The sequence below is a fragment of the Symphalangus syndactylus genome, chromosome 18, assembly GCF_028878055.3.
Source record: "Symphalangus syndactylus isolate Jambi chromosome 18, NHGRI_mSymSyn1-v2.1_pri, whole genome shotgun sequence".
Classification (NCBI taxonomy): Eukaryota; Metazoa; Chordata; class Mammalia; order Primates; family Hylobatidae; genus Symphalangus; species Symphalangus syndactylus.
This window is the reverse complement of record NC_072440.2, coordinates 22,582,780-22,598,338: the sequence shown is the minus strand read 5'-3', so window position 1 is coordinate 22,598,338 and position 15,559 is coordinate 22,582,780. Positions and strand designations below refer to the sequence as shown.

Here is a 15,559-nt window from a genome sequence, read left to right as displayed (position 1 = left end):
ATCCTCTCCATCCTGGAGTCCTGCAGTGGCCTCCTAACCAGCCTCCCTGCCTGCCGCTCCCTGCACGCTGGTGCCAAGGCTGGTTCCAAAATGTGAATCCACCCATGTCACTCCTATGCTATAGAGCCTACCATGGCTCCCTAGAGCTTTCAGGGTCAAATCCTTGGCTCAACTCCAGGCTCTGCTATCCCACCTCAGTCCGCCCCTCTGAATTCTTGAGTCCTCTCGAGCTCTGTTCCAACACTCCCTCGGCTTGCTGGGTCCTAGTGTGCCTCATTCTTCCGGGACTGTGTCTTTGCACATGCTCTTCCCTGCCTGGAATATCCTTCCCAGCTATTCCCACCTGGACAAGCTCTGAACCCCAGCTCAAGTCTCACAGCCTCCAGGCAGCTTGCCTTGACTTGCCCAGTCCATGCTCCCCTCCGGCCCCTTCCCACTGGATCATCCCCACTGCTCCTGGGGTCAGGAGCCAGGTCCTTCACCCCTATGGCCCCGGCACAGTGCTGGCACATGGTTGGAGCCCGAGGCTTTATTCAGTGGCTCAAAGAATGCAAAGGGAGTGAGTGTCGCACTGGAGGGGGCCTTGGCAGACAGGGAGCTGGGAGACAGGAGTCTATGCCACCTCCTCTCCTAACCCCCAGTGCCACCATGAGGATGTCTTAACCGCCTGAGCCTCAGTTTCCTCCTAGGGTTCCAAAAGGAGACCATTGCTCCTCACATCCCTCTGACTTGAGGGTCCCCAAATGATTGCCTTCCCGGCATTTCTTCTGGTACCTGGGCAGCTGCCCTGGAGGCCCCAGCCCTCAGTGGCCATGCCCACTGCCACTGAGCCCACCTTGGCCTTCTGGGCACTTATCAAACAGGCTGAACAGGAAGCAGGGGCTGCTCCAGTCAAGGGCATGAGGCTGGTGCCTGGGTCCCCATTCAAACTCCAGCAGCGGGGCTTGGATCAGGCAGCTTTATTCCAAAAGGCAGCTGAGCTCACCTCCCGGTGAGGGTCTGGGCTGTGAGGGCCCAGGTGGCAGGCAGGGGTGGGGCAAGGACCCTGGAGTCAGGACTTCCCCACCTTTTGGCTTACGGTGGCAGTGGGCCCACCTGGCAGTCTCCAGGGCTCTGAGGGTCCCCTCCTATGGGAGCACCTTCCATTCCCAGATCCCAAGTTAGACCAGGGGCTTCTGAAGCTGGAATCTGCTTTCTGGAGGCAAGGCTGCCCAAGCAGCCTCTGTACAGAGTGGGGCGCGCCTCAAGACACTCCTGGGGATGTAGCACCAGCATTCTTGCTGCTGAGCCACTTCCTTGCATTAGGCAGCAGTGGGGGAAGGGGACAGAGGAGAGAGAATCGGGAGGCAGAAGGGCTGGGTGTGGGCCTGAGTCCTCAGGGGACGTCTTGACCCCCAGCTGCTGGCACTCCTCCATCCTCCTGCCATCACTGGAGCAGACATCAGGGACAAGATGCCACCTCCTGCCACCACAGGGCCCGCTCGCCGCCCCCCCCCCCCCCGCCCCCGGAATACTTGTCTCCCTGCTTGGCAGTTGCCCTGGGCTCTCTGAGTCCAGGAGGTGGGTCCTGCTTTGCAGGGGGGCAGTTCCTCAGGTCACCACTTGCTGGATCCAGCTGATCACACCTGTGATGCGAGTGTAGACGCCGAAGTAGTTAGGCCGGCCACAGCCCAGGCCCCAGCTGACCAGCCCCGCCAGGAACCAGCGGCCACTGAGTGCCTTGCACACCAGCGGACCACCCGAGTCACCCTGAAAGGGGGAAAGGAGAGAGGATTGAAGCAGGGTAAGGCACCCCCTTTTCCAGGTGAAGAGCCATAGGGATAAGTCCTGACTGTTGGGAATTGACTGGGTGCCAGAGTCACATTCAGTCTTAAAGCTCTGCTTTCCCCTTGCCTGCTAAATGGAGAGAGCCCAAGCCAGCCCTCCCCGGCCTCCAGCCAGCCTGTGCCCTCCTGGAACTGTGGCTGTGTCCGCACACCCCCACTCTGCCTCCACTTCCCTTCTCTGGCTGACACCCTTTTCTTCTTCCATGCATCCACCTCACTGTGGGACCCTGGGCCTAGTGCCTTGTGGTGGGCAAGGAGCAGAACTGGGTTTGAGCCTAACACCTGCCCATCACAGCATCCCTTCTGATCTGTGGCTCTGCAACCTTGGGCAAGCTCCTCAACCTTTCCAAGCCCCAGCCTCCTCTGTAAAGTGGGGGTGGCCATCGCCACCTTGCTGGGAGGATGGGAGGCTTCAGCAGGCTGATGTGAGCAAAGGGCCAGACCCTGGTGATGTGAGCAGCATCCTTTCTCCCTCCTCTCTCCCTCTCACGCTGGGGGGACTCACCTGGCAGGCATCCTTCTTGCCCTTGCGGTAGCCGGCACACAGCATGCGTGGCGTCACCTGGTAGCGATAGGCCTCGCTGCATAGGTCCTGTGGGATCAACTGCACATCCACTTTCTGCAGAGCGTTGCTGATGGGCCCTGTCCGTGGTCAAGGGCAGAAGTGAGATCTAAAGAGCCTGGAGCCCCTGTTCTCCCTAACACTATTCCCTTTGCATCTCAGGAGCCTGCTTCTCTCCTGCTCTGCCCACCCTTACCCCTGCTGGGGTCGCACCTGCCCCTCTGCCTCCCTGTCACTTTATTCTAGCTCTTTCTCTGTGGGGTTCATGGTGACAGAGCCCCCGACCAAAGCCCATGTGGAGAGCCGGGCACGGTGGCTCACGCCTGTGATCCCAGGACTTTGGGAGGCTGAGGCGGACGGATCACCTGAGGTCAAGAGTTTGAGACCAGCTTGACCAACATGGAGAAACCCTGTCTGTACTAAAAATACATAATTAGCTGTGTGTGGTGGCACATGCCTGTAATCCCAGTTACTCAGGAGGCTGAGGCAGGAGAACTGCTTGAACCCGGGAGGCGGGGGATCTGAGCCGAGATCACGCCATTGCACTCCAGCCTGGCAACAAGAGCGAAACTCCGTCTCAAAAAAACACAAAAAAGGAAAAAGAAAAAAGCCCGTGTGGATGAGTGTCTTCCTCCAGCTTCTTGTCCCCCACCTCTGTCTGCTCAGGCACCTCTGGGCTCTGGCTGGCTCCTTGCTGCTCTGTTACATCACCTGGGGATGTCTCCAAAGCCCACATCTGACCCCTTCATGGTTTCCTTAGAACTCCGCAGTGCCCCAACGCTGCAGTCTGCCCTAGCACTTCTCCACGGGGGCTGCATATCACAGTCCCCCGGGGAGCCTTGATACACAGTTTTTCTTGAAGCTCCACGTAAGGTGCAGGTAGGAGGGAGAACTCCTGGCCCAAGATCCTTACACTGGCCGGTAAGGCCCTGTCTGCCGTTCTGGCTGCTCCTCGTCCAGGCACGCCTGCCCCCACCTCAGCCCCTCTGGCAGGCTGCAGATGTTCTCACATCTTCCTGTCTTGACACCTGTGTCTCCACCTGAATGTCTTTCCCCTTTGTCTGAATGTTGCCAACTCATCTTCCAGGCCTCAGCTTAAACAACCCTCCCCGGAAGCCTCCCCTGACCCTACCTGGGCAGTAGCCTTCTCTGTGTCTCCACTGTTGCTGCATCTCCCCATCCATGTCAGCTCTTATCACTGTCTGTCTCCCCCGAGAATGTTCTCTCTTCATCCTTATGTACCCTTCCCCTAACCCCATGCCTGGTACATAGAAAGTGTCATTGAGTGACTGAATGAGTGAAGGAATAGTGAAGGAACCAGCCTTTGCTTTGCCATGACCTCGGCCATCCCCTTGGGCAAGTCACTGTTCCTCTGAGCCTCAGTTTCCCCATCCTTAAAATACCTCTGCGGCGCCACCTGCTTCCAGATTGTAAGTCATTGTACACGTTTTTGAAGCCACCAACACTAACGCTGCAGGGCATGTCTGTAGGTTTGCCAGCTGGGTCTGTGTCCCCAAAACTGTGCGATGGCCACCAGGGATGGCCAGCTGTGGTCAGTGAAGGTAGAAAGGGGAGAGACCCTGTTTCTGAGAGCAGGAGCAGGAAGAGCGGGGGCTCTGGAGGCAGCCAGTCCTGGGTTCTAATCTCTGCTCCAGTCCTCTCTGGCTGTGTGACTTACAGCCACATGTCTCTGAGCCTTGGTTTCTCCATCCATAAAATAGGGCCACAGCATCCGTCCCTAGGGCTATTGGGTGGATTATATGAAATCATGTTCCCCTAAAATCCAGCCTGGATGTGGAAAGTGCTAATAATTAAGAGCTTCCACCCTTGCAGCCCAAGGAGCAGCAGGTGGAGCTTGCACTTGGGCAGTGGTGTCCCAGACCTGCCCCTTTGCCCCACACATAACACCCTTCTAGAAGGAAGGGAAGAGCTAGGAGGGGAGGGGCAGGGGCCTATGGGCCGCATTAAATGGTGGTTTTCCACCGTAAAATTCAGCCCACTTTGAATCCCAGGACTAGAGGGCCTATGGGGTGGAGCCCCCCGGGACCCCCAGCCCCGCCCTTCTGCAGGCCAGGTGTTGCGGTGCAGATCCGCATGGTCTCCCTCTGCCTCCCGCCGCCAGTCCCCGCTGCTCACCACCCTCGCGCAGGGCACCCCAGCCCGTAATCCAGCAGTGCAGGCCAGGCTCGAAGAAGTGGGAGCGCGCGGGCAGGCAGACGGGGCGCACGGCGGCCGAGCGCACCACCGGGTGGTCGAGCTGCAGCAGCGCCACGTCGTAGTCGTGGCTGTCCTCTTCGTGGTACGGGTGCAGAAGTAGGCGGCTCACCTTGAAGGACACCTCGCCAGGCCAGCGCGAGTTCTGCCACACCTTGCCCAGGAACACGGTCCACAGCACCGGGGAGGCCATGCTAGGGTGGGGTGAGGTGGGAGGAAGCTGCCTCTCCCCATCCAGGGACCCTCAGGATAGCCAGCTCCCGGCCCGGGACAGTGCCCTCCACACCCAGCCCTCCCTTCCCTCCCTGAAGGTCGCCTAGCCGGTGATACAGCGTTCAGCCTTCACCCACTCGGCCTGCCTGGGTTCCACGCCCCAGCTTCATCCCTCCCTAGACATGTGTGTGCCTCTCTAAGCCTCTGCCACCTCATCTGCAAATGGGAATGGCATTTTCTACTCGAATGTTCTTGAGAGAATCCAATAAGACCGTTCATCTAAAAAATGCAGCACAGTGCCAGGCCCCCGACACAGACTTCTTTTGTTCTGTGCGCTTTACAGACCCAGGCTGTTCTGAATTCCCTGAGGCTGCTGGGTCCTAGTGGGGAGCGGGTGGGAGTTGAGCATGGAGGAATTGGACTGCGGCAGTCAGCTGCCTGGGTGGCAGGTGGGCAGCCTTCGGGTCTCTCAACCTGAGGGCAGTGGGGAGCCTGGGATGGGGTTAAAGAGAGCTAGGTGGTCAGAGCGCCCTGCGCCCCAGAGAGGATACAAAAGGGGATCCCTGTGCAGGGCCTGGGGACGGGATCTGGAGCCCAGATCGGTCTGGGGGTGGATTGGGGGAGGTTTCAACCCACCAAGCAGATGGGAAAGATGGCCATGAGGCCTGATGAGATGTCCCCTGGAGGGTCCCCAACCCCACCTGCTACCTCATGTCACACCTGGGGGAGTGTCATAGCTTATGACCAGGTTGGGCAGTTCTGTCCTTTACTGCATCCCCAGCATCTAGCACAGCCCCTGGCACATAGTAGGAGCACAAGTGTTGCTGAATGAGTGAATGAGATGAATGAATGAATTACTGGCCCAACTTAAAGCAAGATACCAAAAGTAGATGGCAGAGAGGTGGAACAACGTGTCCATGGACCCAGTAGGTCCTGGTGGAGCCAGGACTAGAACCCACAGAACCTGTCTGGGGGGTCCACTACCCTTTCCTCTATCTGCAAAGAGCTCAGACACAGTGCACCTCTCACCCGGCCTTCCCTGCCCTTGTCTCTTACTGCCTAGGCCCCCACACCCTGCTGCTCACCTGTCCTCCTGGAAGCAGTGGGCAGCTGTTATCACCCAGCGGTCAGCGATGAGGGCCCCCCCACAGATGTGTCGACCCCGAACCTGGAGGCTGGCCTGCCATGGCCACTCACCCTCGGAGGACACAGCTCCACCAACAATGCGGCTGGAGGGGCCCTGGAGGCCACAGTCTGGGGATGGGGGCAGGTGGTGGGGTGGACAGAGCAGGAGGGGAAGGGGAGAAGCAGTCAGAGAGGAACGGCAAAGGAAAGAGATGGAGAGACAGAGAACAGGAGAACGATGGAGGGGGAGAGATCATCAGGACCCAGGCAAGGGGGCAGAGGATGGGATAGAGAGGGACCAGGGGACAACAGTGAGATTTCCCTCCAGCTTCCTGCTGTGGGCACCCCCTCCCTCCCAAGCTCCAGGGCCCCGGCAGCCGGGCAGGGCTCACCACAGTGCTCCTCATCCGAGCCGTCCCTGCAGTCGGGCTGCCCATCACACTGCGGGTTGGGCTTCTTCACGCAGCTCCGGTCCTCACACTGGAAGGTGAATGTCCCACACGGCACCCCTGGGGCAGAGGGGATGGGGACAGGGCACAGAAGGTGGGTCTCTGAGCCCCAAGGAAGCCTTCCAAAGTGGGGTGCAGGAACGATGGAGGCAGAAGAGCCAGGAGGCGATTGGAGAGTCTTTTCCTGAGTCTCCTTTAGGGTCTCCTAAAAGCAGGCCATGTCCCCCCCCCCGCCCCCACAGCCCCTCCACTCAGACTGGCCTGTTGAACACAAAGCGGTGTCTCCATTCTCAGACTGGATATCCTGACCACAAGGTCATACCTCCCCCTCCAGTGTGGAACTTCAAGGCAGAACTGTGCCTCCACTTTTAGACCAGGGTCCCCACCTAGCCTGGCAGTCTCCCAGGCTCTGGCTGTGCCTGGTTGTCCATCTTTTCCTCCCTGCTCTTCACTGCAAAGAACATTCCACTCCACAACTTGGTCTTTGCCTCTCTCCTTTCCTCCTGCCTATTTAAGTTTTAGCTCTCACCAAGGGCCAAACACCTACCTCCTCCAGGAAGCTTTTCATGTCTGACCTCCTCCCTGCTCTCCAATCTTCCTACAAGGCAGGAGAGTCACCCATCATATCCTCCTACTAACAGATAAGCCTTGGAAGGCAGGGACTGCATCTCTGCTGTTTTATTCCCACTTCCTCACTGCACCTTGCCTATCGCTGGGTAGCCTGCAAGTGTTGGTCAGTTGGTCAGTTGGATGGGTAGATGGATGGATGGATAAATAGACCCAGACAGAAGGTTGAGCAGACAAGCCAATGGGTGGAGTGGTGGTCCATTAGGGAGACTGACAGATAGCTAGAAGGTTGGATAAATGCGTGGATGTAAGGACCAGTGGACAGACAGGGGGCTAGGGAGATCAGTGGATGGGTGGATGGGTGGATGAATGGGTGGGTGGATGGATGGATGGATGGGTAGATGGATGGATGGATGATGGACGGATGGATGATGGATGGATGGATGATGGATGGGTGGATGATGGATGGATGGATGATGGATGGGTGTATGGATGATGGATGGGTGCATGGATGGATGGATGGATAGATGGAAAGATGGATGATGGATGGATGGATGATGGATGGATGATGGCTGATGGATGGATGGATGATGGATGGGTAGATGGATAATGGATGGGTGGATGGATGATGGATGGATGGATGATGGATGGATGGATGATGGACGGATGGATGATGGATGGATGGATGATGTATGGATGATGGATGATGGATGGGTGGATGGATGATGGATGGATGCATGGATGGATGGATGATCGATGGGTGGATAGATGGATGGATGGATGGATGGATGGATGGATGGATGGATAGATAGATGGATAGAACAGTGGCCATATAGACCAGTAGTCAGCCAAACCAATAAATGGGTAAATTGACAGTTTGATGACAGGGAGATTGATGGTTGCACAGGTCAGTAGATGCATAGATAAATGGGTAGCTGTATGAATCGATGGACAGACGGTGATTGGAGACCAGAAGATAGATGGATGGATGGATGGATGGATGGATGGATGGATGGACAGACATACAGAGGTAAATACAGAGGGGTTGGTGGGTGTTGAGAGGAGAAGCTAGAAACCTTTGCTGAAGCATGTAGCAGGCCTAGACTGCCTTTGGTGTCCCTCCAGACACTCAGCCAGGCCCTGCCCTACCTTCCTGGCACTGCTCTTCATCGCTGCCGTTGAGACAGTCAGGCTGCCCATCACAGACCTTGGGCAGTGAGATGCATGTGCTGTCCTCTTGGCACTGGAATGTGGCTCTGCAAACTGTGTGGGGACACAGAGAGGGGACAGGTGGGAGGAAGCCAGAGGAGCCAGCCAGGGCTTGGCGATGCCTGTAGAAGGTGTGCTGTATTGCACATTACTGATCACAAATCTCTTTCTCTGCTACTTTATTTTGATGTCTCGCTCTTGTCACGAAGGCTGGAGTGCAATGGCACGATCTCACTGCAGCCTCCCAGGTTCAAGCGATTCTCCTGCCTCAGACTCCCGAGTAGCTGGGATTACAGGCTCCTGCCACCACGCCCAGCTAATTATTGTATTTTTAGTAGAGACGGGGTTGGCCAGGCTGATCTTGAACTCCTGACCTCAGGTGATCTGCTCGACTCAGCCTCCCAAAGTGCTGGGATTACAGGCATGAGCCACTGCACCCGGCCTCTTTCTCTGCTACTTTACACCCAAAGTTTCACAGCAACCCGGTGAGATACCCCATTTCATTGGTGAAAACAGATGAGGTGACTCGTCCAAGGTCACTTGGCTGAACCCGAACTTGAAGCCAGATGTTCTGTTTCCGAATATGAGGTACCTCCCCCAGCACAGTGGCAGGATCATCCCCCCGCCATGAACATCTCGCTTCCCTCTTCCCACATATTTAAACCTTTGACAGGGCAGAGGAGGGGGACATCTCCCTCACCCATTCTGTTCCTTCCTGGAAGACTGGCTGGCTCAGGGGCTGGGGGTGATGGCCCTGAGCTGGAAGTCAGGAGACCTGGCTCCCCACTTGTCCCTGCCACCATCCCACGAGGTGGTCTTGGGGAGGCTGCATTCCTAGTCTGCCTCATCTTGCCATCCCGGCACAGTGACAGAACCCCACTTCCTGGGTGCTGATAATGGAAGCTGCATGTAGAGGTGGGGTCTCCACTCAGCTCAGAGCAGGGAAGGTGAGGAGGGAGAAGGGATGGGCGGGGAGAAGAGGGATGCGCGGGCGGGTTACTGACCGCAGTTTCTCTCATCCAGGCCGTTGGGGCAGTCCTTGACCCCATCACAGGCAGGGACACAGAGTCCATTCACAGAGCAGAGGAACTCTCCAGGGCAGGCTGCAAAACCACAGGGGACCGTGGAGGCAGGGAGGGAGCCATTAGGCCATGCATAGCCACGAAGGCACACAAAGACACGCATTGAAGAACAAAGACCTGTTCACTCACACGCGCATGGACAGGCACCCACAGACATGTGTTCCTGGGCACCTGCGTACACACCCCAAGCAGACATACATATCCAGACACACACACAGAATACACAACACACACATGGATATGTATGAGTGTATTCCTGCAAACCCTTGTGGCTGCCTTGCACACGTGGGCACATAAAGCTGCATAAATTTGTGCAAGCACAAACACAGACACACACACTCTCTCTCTCCTTTTGTTCAGCCTCATAAGCAGCTGCCCACAGCCCCCTTGGTGGTTCCAAGGATGGCCAAGAGGCAGCGAGTCGCTGCAGGGGGTTCCCCCGGCTGCCCATACTCACGGTCCGACTGGTTGTACAAGCCATAGTGCACCCGCACACCGGGCCCGGTGAGGGAGATCTGGGAGGTGAAGTTGATGGTGATGCCGGCCGTGGCCACCACGGGGATCCGCTCAGCGTAGGGCTGCAGGATGCGCAAGCCACACAGCCTGGGGGGAATCAGAGACGACTCAGGGCTGCACTGGCTGGTCTCCTGGGTCCCGTGCACAGACAGAGCAAGGACAGGGCAGCCAGAGGGGCAGGGGGAGCTGCACACCCACTGTGCCTCCTCTGCCCTGATTTCTCCCTTGGATGGGTGCTCACCCCCAAAGTCATCTTTTAGAAAGTAGCCTGGCTATGTCACTCCCCTGCTCAAAAATCTTCAATGGCTCCCCATTGCCTGCCAGATAAAACTCAATTCTAGTCACAGTCACCTGTGAACTGTGAGGTTCTAGCAAGTCAGGGTCCTTCTTTGAGCCTCACTTTCCTCCCTTATAAAACAAGAAAAATTGGCTGGGCGCAGTGGCTCACACCTGTAATCCCAGCACTTTGGGAGGCTGAGGTGGGTGGATCATCTGAGGTCGGGAGTTCGAGACCAGCCTGACCAACATGGAGAAACCCCATCGCTACTAAAAATACAAAATTAGCCAGGCATGGTGGCACATGCTTGTAATCCCAGCTACTTGGGAGGCTGAGGCAGGAGAATCACTTGAACCCAGGAGGCAGAGGTTGTGGTGAGCCGAGATCGCACCATTGTACTCCAGCCTGGGCAATAAGAGTGAAACTATGTCAAAAAAAAGAAAGAGATGGAAGGAAGGAAGAGAGGGAGGGAGGGAGGGGGAGAGAGAGAGAGAGGGAGGGAGGGAGGGGGAGAGAGAGAGAGAGAGAGAGAGAAAGAAAGAAAGAAAGAAAGAAAGAAAGAAAGAAAGAAAAGAAAGAAAGAAGAAAGAAAGAAAGAAAGAAAGAAAGAAAGAAAGAAAGAAAGAAAGAAAGAAGAAAGAAAGAGAGAGAAAGAAAGAAAGAGAAAGGAAGAAGGGAGGGAGGCAAAGAAAGAAAAGAAAGAAAGAGAAAGAAAGAGAGGAAAAATTATTTCTGTTGACCTTGAATCTGACAAAAGGCTTCAATGTGTCAGTTGAGGCAAAAGCCCTTGACTGCCCCACTGTCCACAGATGTGCAAGGTCATTTGCCTTGAGCTTGGTATGGGACGAGGGGACAGCAGTGCTCCCCATTTAGGCACCAACCCTCCTGCCTCCCTGTGACACTGTGGGCTTGAGGGAAGGACCAGTCCTTCTCCCATGACCAGTAGCTTAGTGCTGATGGGCAGCACCTTCTCTGTGCATGGCCACACGGGGCGGGGGGGACCACCCCCAGCTGTGGGAGCACCCTCACATCCCTGCTGGACAACACCGCCCCTGCACCCCTCCCACACCACCACCAAGAAGATACCCTTGTTCAAACAGAGCAGATGGGGGAACCTCCAGAGAGGCTGAGTCTTTATCTCCTACCAGAGAACAGGTAGGAGCCCTCTCATCTCCGGGGCATGGGCCCAGGGGTTCCTCCTGCAGAGAGTGTGGTGCACCTCACCCCACAGAGCAAGTGGGCAGCGGCATGCCTTCACAGAGTGGGTGCAACCACTCCCCCAGAACAGTGGGACCCTCCCTCCACAGCAGCTGGGGGTTCCTTTTCATCCCAGGTGGGACACCCTTGCAGAACAGATGGGGACAGCTTCATCAGTTCATAGAAATGCCCTCCACAGAGCGAATCAGAGCGCTTTGCAGACGGGGGAGACACACCCGGTGTGCAGGTTGAAAATCTGCAGGGAGAGCTGAAAATGCCCCTGGCAGAGAAAGCAGATGGAAATCCAGAGAGCATCAGGAATGCCCCTGAAGGCCGATGGGGACATCCCACAGCAAATCCAACAACCTGCGGAGCCGACCATGATTCCCAAGGGCCAGGCACTTCCCCAGAACTTCTAGAACGTGGTAAGCACTTAACCATTCAATAAGTTAATCAATTCATTAGCCACTGAACAGCTGAAGATGAGCTTTGAGGCTGTTTTAACATCTCAAGGTGTGTGGCTGGGGCTGAGCCTCATTGGCTATGGCATCACAAGGCCTCATTGCACGGGGATTCTGAGGTTCAAGCAGCACCTCCACCCAGGGACGGAGGAATTGCTCTCATCCCATTTTACAGATGTGGCTCATGAGCGTAGGAGCCAAGGTGGAGCCAAAATCTGGCCTCAGGACCCAGAAGAGCTCACCTAGCTTGCTTGGGGGGAGGGATCCGAATTCCCACTACAACAGGAGCTCTGAGGTCTGAGTCCCCTACATGCCCCATGTCCTCCACAGGCCTGGCCTAGACTCTGGCACCCCCCTAACTCTATCTGGCCACAGTGACCACAATCTTACCCTTACACCAACCAGCAGTTCTCAAAGCACAGTCAGGGGACCCCCAGGGATCCAAAAGTCATTTTTATAGTAACACTCAGATGTCATTTGCCTTTTTTGCCCTCATTCTCTCGTAAGGTGGCAGGAGAGTTTTCCAGAGACTACGTGATGTGTGACATCGGGACTGATTGAACTCGGAGGCAGATTCGAAGGTCCCGCCTGTGGTCTGTGAAGCCAGTTGTTAAAGAAATGTACAAAAATGTAAAATGACAGCACTCTTGTCATTAAACGTTTTTACTTTTGGAGAATGCAACTAATTTTCATAGAATGTTATTTATATTCAAATGTGTAATAGGCTTATAATTATATTAAAGGAATTAACATTTTTAAATTTTGTTTCAATTTCTAATGCTGCAAGTATAGATCTATAACCTGTATAAGCAAAAACTCTTTAGGGTACTCAGTCATTTTGCAGAGAGTAACTGGGTCCTGAGACAGAACAGGTTGGGAGCCGCCGCCCCCAACCATGGTTCCCCCAGCCCAGCAGGGCCAGTGGGGCACGAGGCACCGCCAGGGGGCGCCCCTGAGCAAGCCTGGCCCTCTTGCCCTCGTAAAACCCAGGAAACGCAGGTTTTGATGTCTGTTTGTCTATAAAGCTATCATGGATTGTTTTCCTCACAGAAGGACCTCAGGAAGTAGTCAGGGGAGCCAGGGGTTGGGAAGGACTAGTCCGGGGAATGAGGAGTCAAGCACATCCCATGGGCCTTGGGGTGTCCCTCCCACAGTCATAGGGAGATTGTGGAGAGACAGAGAAGGAACCCAAGCCGGGGTTGGAGGGCAGTGGAACGTTTCACCCTAGAAGCAACTGCATTGAGGGCCTGTAGTGTCACCCAAGCCTTGGTCAGGGGCTGTAAGGCAAAGACACCTGTGCCTGCTACAGGACGTTCTCTCTTTCAACCTCCAGGGAGAGTCCTAGAACCAGTGTGTAGCTGGCAGCAACCTTTCCCCAGGGCTTCACCGTGTATCCGGGAACCTGTCTGCCTGGGCAGTATTTGGTTCTCACTCTGGAGGCCTGGAGCACGGGTAGAGGTGGTGGAACCCCTGGAACAAGCGTCTGCTTAGGAGGCACCAGAGAGGAATTCCAGGCAGCGGCTGAAATCTAGTGGCCCAAGGGGAGTCACTCAGCATAAAGACAATCTGTTTATGCAGCATGTAGAAATTGCTTCATTGAGTCGCAAGCTAATTTCACATAATAATCCAGACGCTTGCTCCTCTAGAAGGAGAAGAGGAAGAGGAAGAGGGAGGAGGAGGAGGAAGAGGAGAAGAAAGAGGAGGAGGAGGAGAAAAAGAAGAAAAGGGAATGAAGAGGAAGAAAGGAGAAGGAGAAGGAGAAGAAGGAGGAGGAGGAGGAGAAGAAAAAGGAGGAAGAGGAGAAGGAGAAGAAGAAGAAAGAGAAAGAGGAGGAGGAGAAGGAAGAGAAGGAGAAGAAGGAGAAGAGGAGGAAGGGAGAAGACGGGAAAAGGGGAATAAGGAAGAAGAAGAAAGAGAAAGAAGAAAGAGGAAGAAGAAGGAGAAGGAGACAGAGAAAAGAAAGACAGAAAGAGAGAGAGAAAGCAAGCAAAAGAAAGAGAAAGAAAGAAAGAAAAGAAAGGAAAGGAAAAGAGAAGAAAAGAAAAGAAGGGAGAAGAAGCCCCGAAAACACCACTGGACTACCCTACCCCCGGTCATAGACTCTCACCCTGGCCTGGCCCCTTGGCCCATCTGAGTTTTCTGTTTCTGCTGCAGAACTTTCTGGGGGAGGGTGCATATTCTCTGGCTCTCCAGTGCCTCCCGTCCAACAAGTGCTCCCCTCTAGCCCTCTCCAAGAAGCACCAGAAGCCTGACTCTTGCGATGCCTGCCAGTTCATCTCGGCTAGAAAGTACTGAGTGTCTGAAGGCACATTTTTGCACCGTGTGGCCTGCCTTGCTTCCTCAGCTCTCTGGATATGGGGAATATTTCCTTCTTGCCTCATCCAGGAGGTAGACAGGGACCCTGTCAGGATGTACTGCCTGGAGGGATAAATGCATGGATGGGTGGATGGATGGAAAGGTGGGGAGAAACAAGAAGGAAGAAGGAAAGAAGGGTGCGTGGGTGGATGAATGCACACCCCCGTGCCCTTACCTACAGACAGGTTAAAGGGGAAGGAGGATCACAGAAGGCAAGTGCTGAAGAGGGAAGGAGAGCAGCACCCGGCATTGCCGGAGCTCTGGACCTGGGGCTGCAGAGCTGAATTGGCAGCCTGGCTTTGCCCCAGGAACAAGCTGTGTGACCTTGGGTCACCCTCAGCAAGCTTTAGTTTTCACATTTGTAAAACAGGGGTGATCATATCTCCCTTGTGGCACGGTTTAAGGCATGCATAGGAAATGACTTCTTTGAAGCACTTGCCGACGTCAGGCTGTGAGCTCATGGGGGAAGCAGCTTGCGCTCTCCTGCGTGGCCAGCCCAGCTGAGGTCAGCCACACTGAAGTTCCCACTGAGTGTCTGTGGCTGCCAGCTGTGCTGGCCACTAGGGCTCCAGAGAACACAAGGGCCACCCCATAGCCAGGCCAGGCCGGGTCGGGGGTAGCTCCAGCCGGCCTAGGGAACCCATGGTTCTGCCTGTCCCCACTGGCTGGGGGTGAGTGGAAATGGTGGGGCAAATCACAAGAGAAGTGATGTCACGGGAGAGGAAGCTGGCAGGAGGCAGGTTCCCGGAAAGGGGGAAGCCTGTGCTTCGGTGGCAGCCCGTGAGAGTGGCTTCTGCGAAATGGAGCAGCCACGGCCAGATCTCACGGGCCAAGTCCCTCTACCACCCCCAGGCCACTCAAGGGCCTGAGGCCTCAGCTGGGCTCAAGTGGGCACCAGGAGAAGCTAGGTAGAAAGCGGGCAGGTCAGGGGTGAAGGAGGCACCACGGCCTCAGAGGAGTCAGGTGAAGTGCATAAGGATGCTTAGCCCATGCGGGGCCCAGGCCGGCCTTTCCTCATCACTACGCTGGCACTTGAGGATTAAGATACCCTTTCCTTTGACCCGCCCTCTCTGTCAATGGGCATTCTGGGCCAAAGGGCTGTACCTCCCCCTCCCTAAAGTGCCTTGTCTGAAAATCTGCTCTTTCCTAGACCTCTCATGTCTTTGCCACCCACACAAGCAGATTTCCAACAAATGCTCATTCTAAGAATTTCTCAGCATCTACATGGGATGATCACTATCGGTCATGATCATAACTAGAGGGCACGGTGGCCCAGTGCAGATGGTTCGCAGGCGCCACCTCTGCCTTCCCTTCCATATTCATTCACACAGGAGGAGTCTGCAGGGAGGGGACAAGAGTCTGCCTCTGGGGACACTGGACCCTTAATGAAAGTCTGAGAAGAAAGGGCTGGGACTTCCCAGGCCACTCTGCAACTGGTGGGACAGCCACAGAAACTGTCGATCCCCCCCACCCGGATGCCAGTGGGTTGGCTGGGGATGCCTTGGC

At 55.6% G+C, this 15,559-nt stretch overlaps 1 protein-coding gene across 2 annotated transcripts in view; it reads right to left on the bottom strand.

Moving 5' to 3' along the window:
- Positions 1 to 944: 944 nt before the first annotated feature.
- TMPRSS6 (transmembrane serine protease 6) overlaps positions 945 to 15,559 on the bottom strand; it is a 37,759-nt gene continuing 23,144 nt past the window's right edge. The window contains exons 10-18 of one of the 2 annotated variants that reach the window (XM_055252692.2): positions 9,705 to 9,850; positions 9,170 to 9,268; positions 8,106 to 8,219; positions 6,333 to 6,449; positions 5,901 to 6,069; positions 4,525 to 4,796; positions 4,067 to 4,132; positions 2,332 to 2,468; positions 945 to 1,749 (exon numbers count right to left, since the gene is read on the bottom strand). In XM_055252692.2, coding sequence (XP_055108667.1) covers positions 1,591 to 1,749; positions 2,332 to 2,468; positions 4,067 to 4,132; positions 4,525 to 4,796; positions 5,901 to 6,069; positions 6,333 to 6,449; positions 8,106 to 8,219; positions 9,170 to 9,268; positions 9,705 to 9,850 — 1,279 coding nt within the window. In that variant the 3' untranslated portion in view covers positions 945 to 1,590. The remainder of the gene's footprint in view (positions 1,750 to 2,331; positions 2,469 to 4,066; positions 4,133 to 4,524; positions 4,797 to 5,900; positions 6,070 to 6,332; positions 6,450 to 8,105; positions 8,220 to 9,169; positions 9,269 to 9,704; positions 9,851 to 15,559) is intronic. The other variant, XM_055252691.2, reaches the window with a different exon arrangement.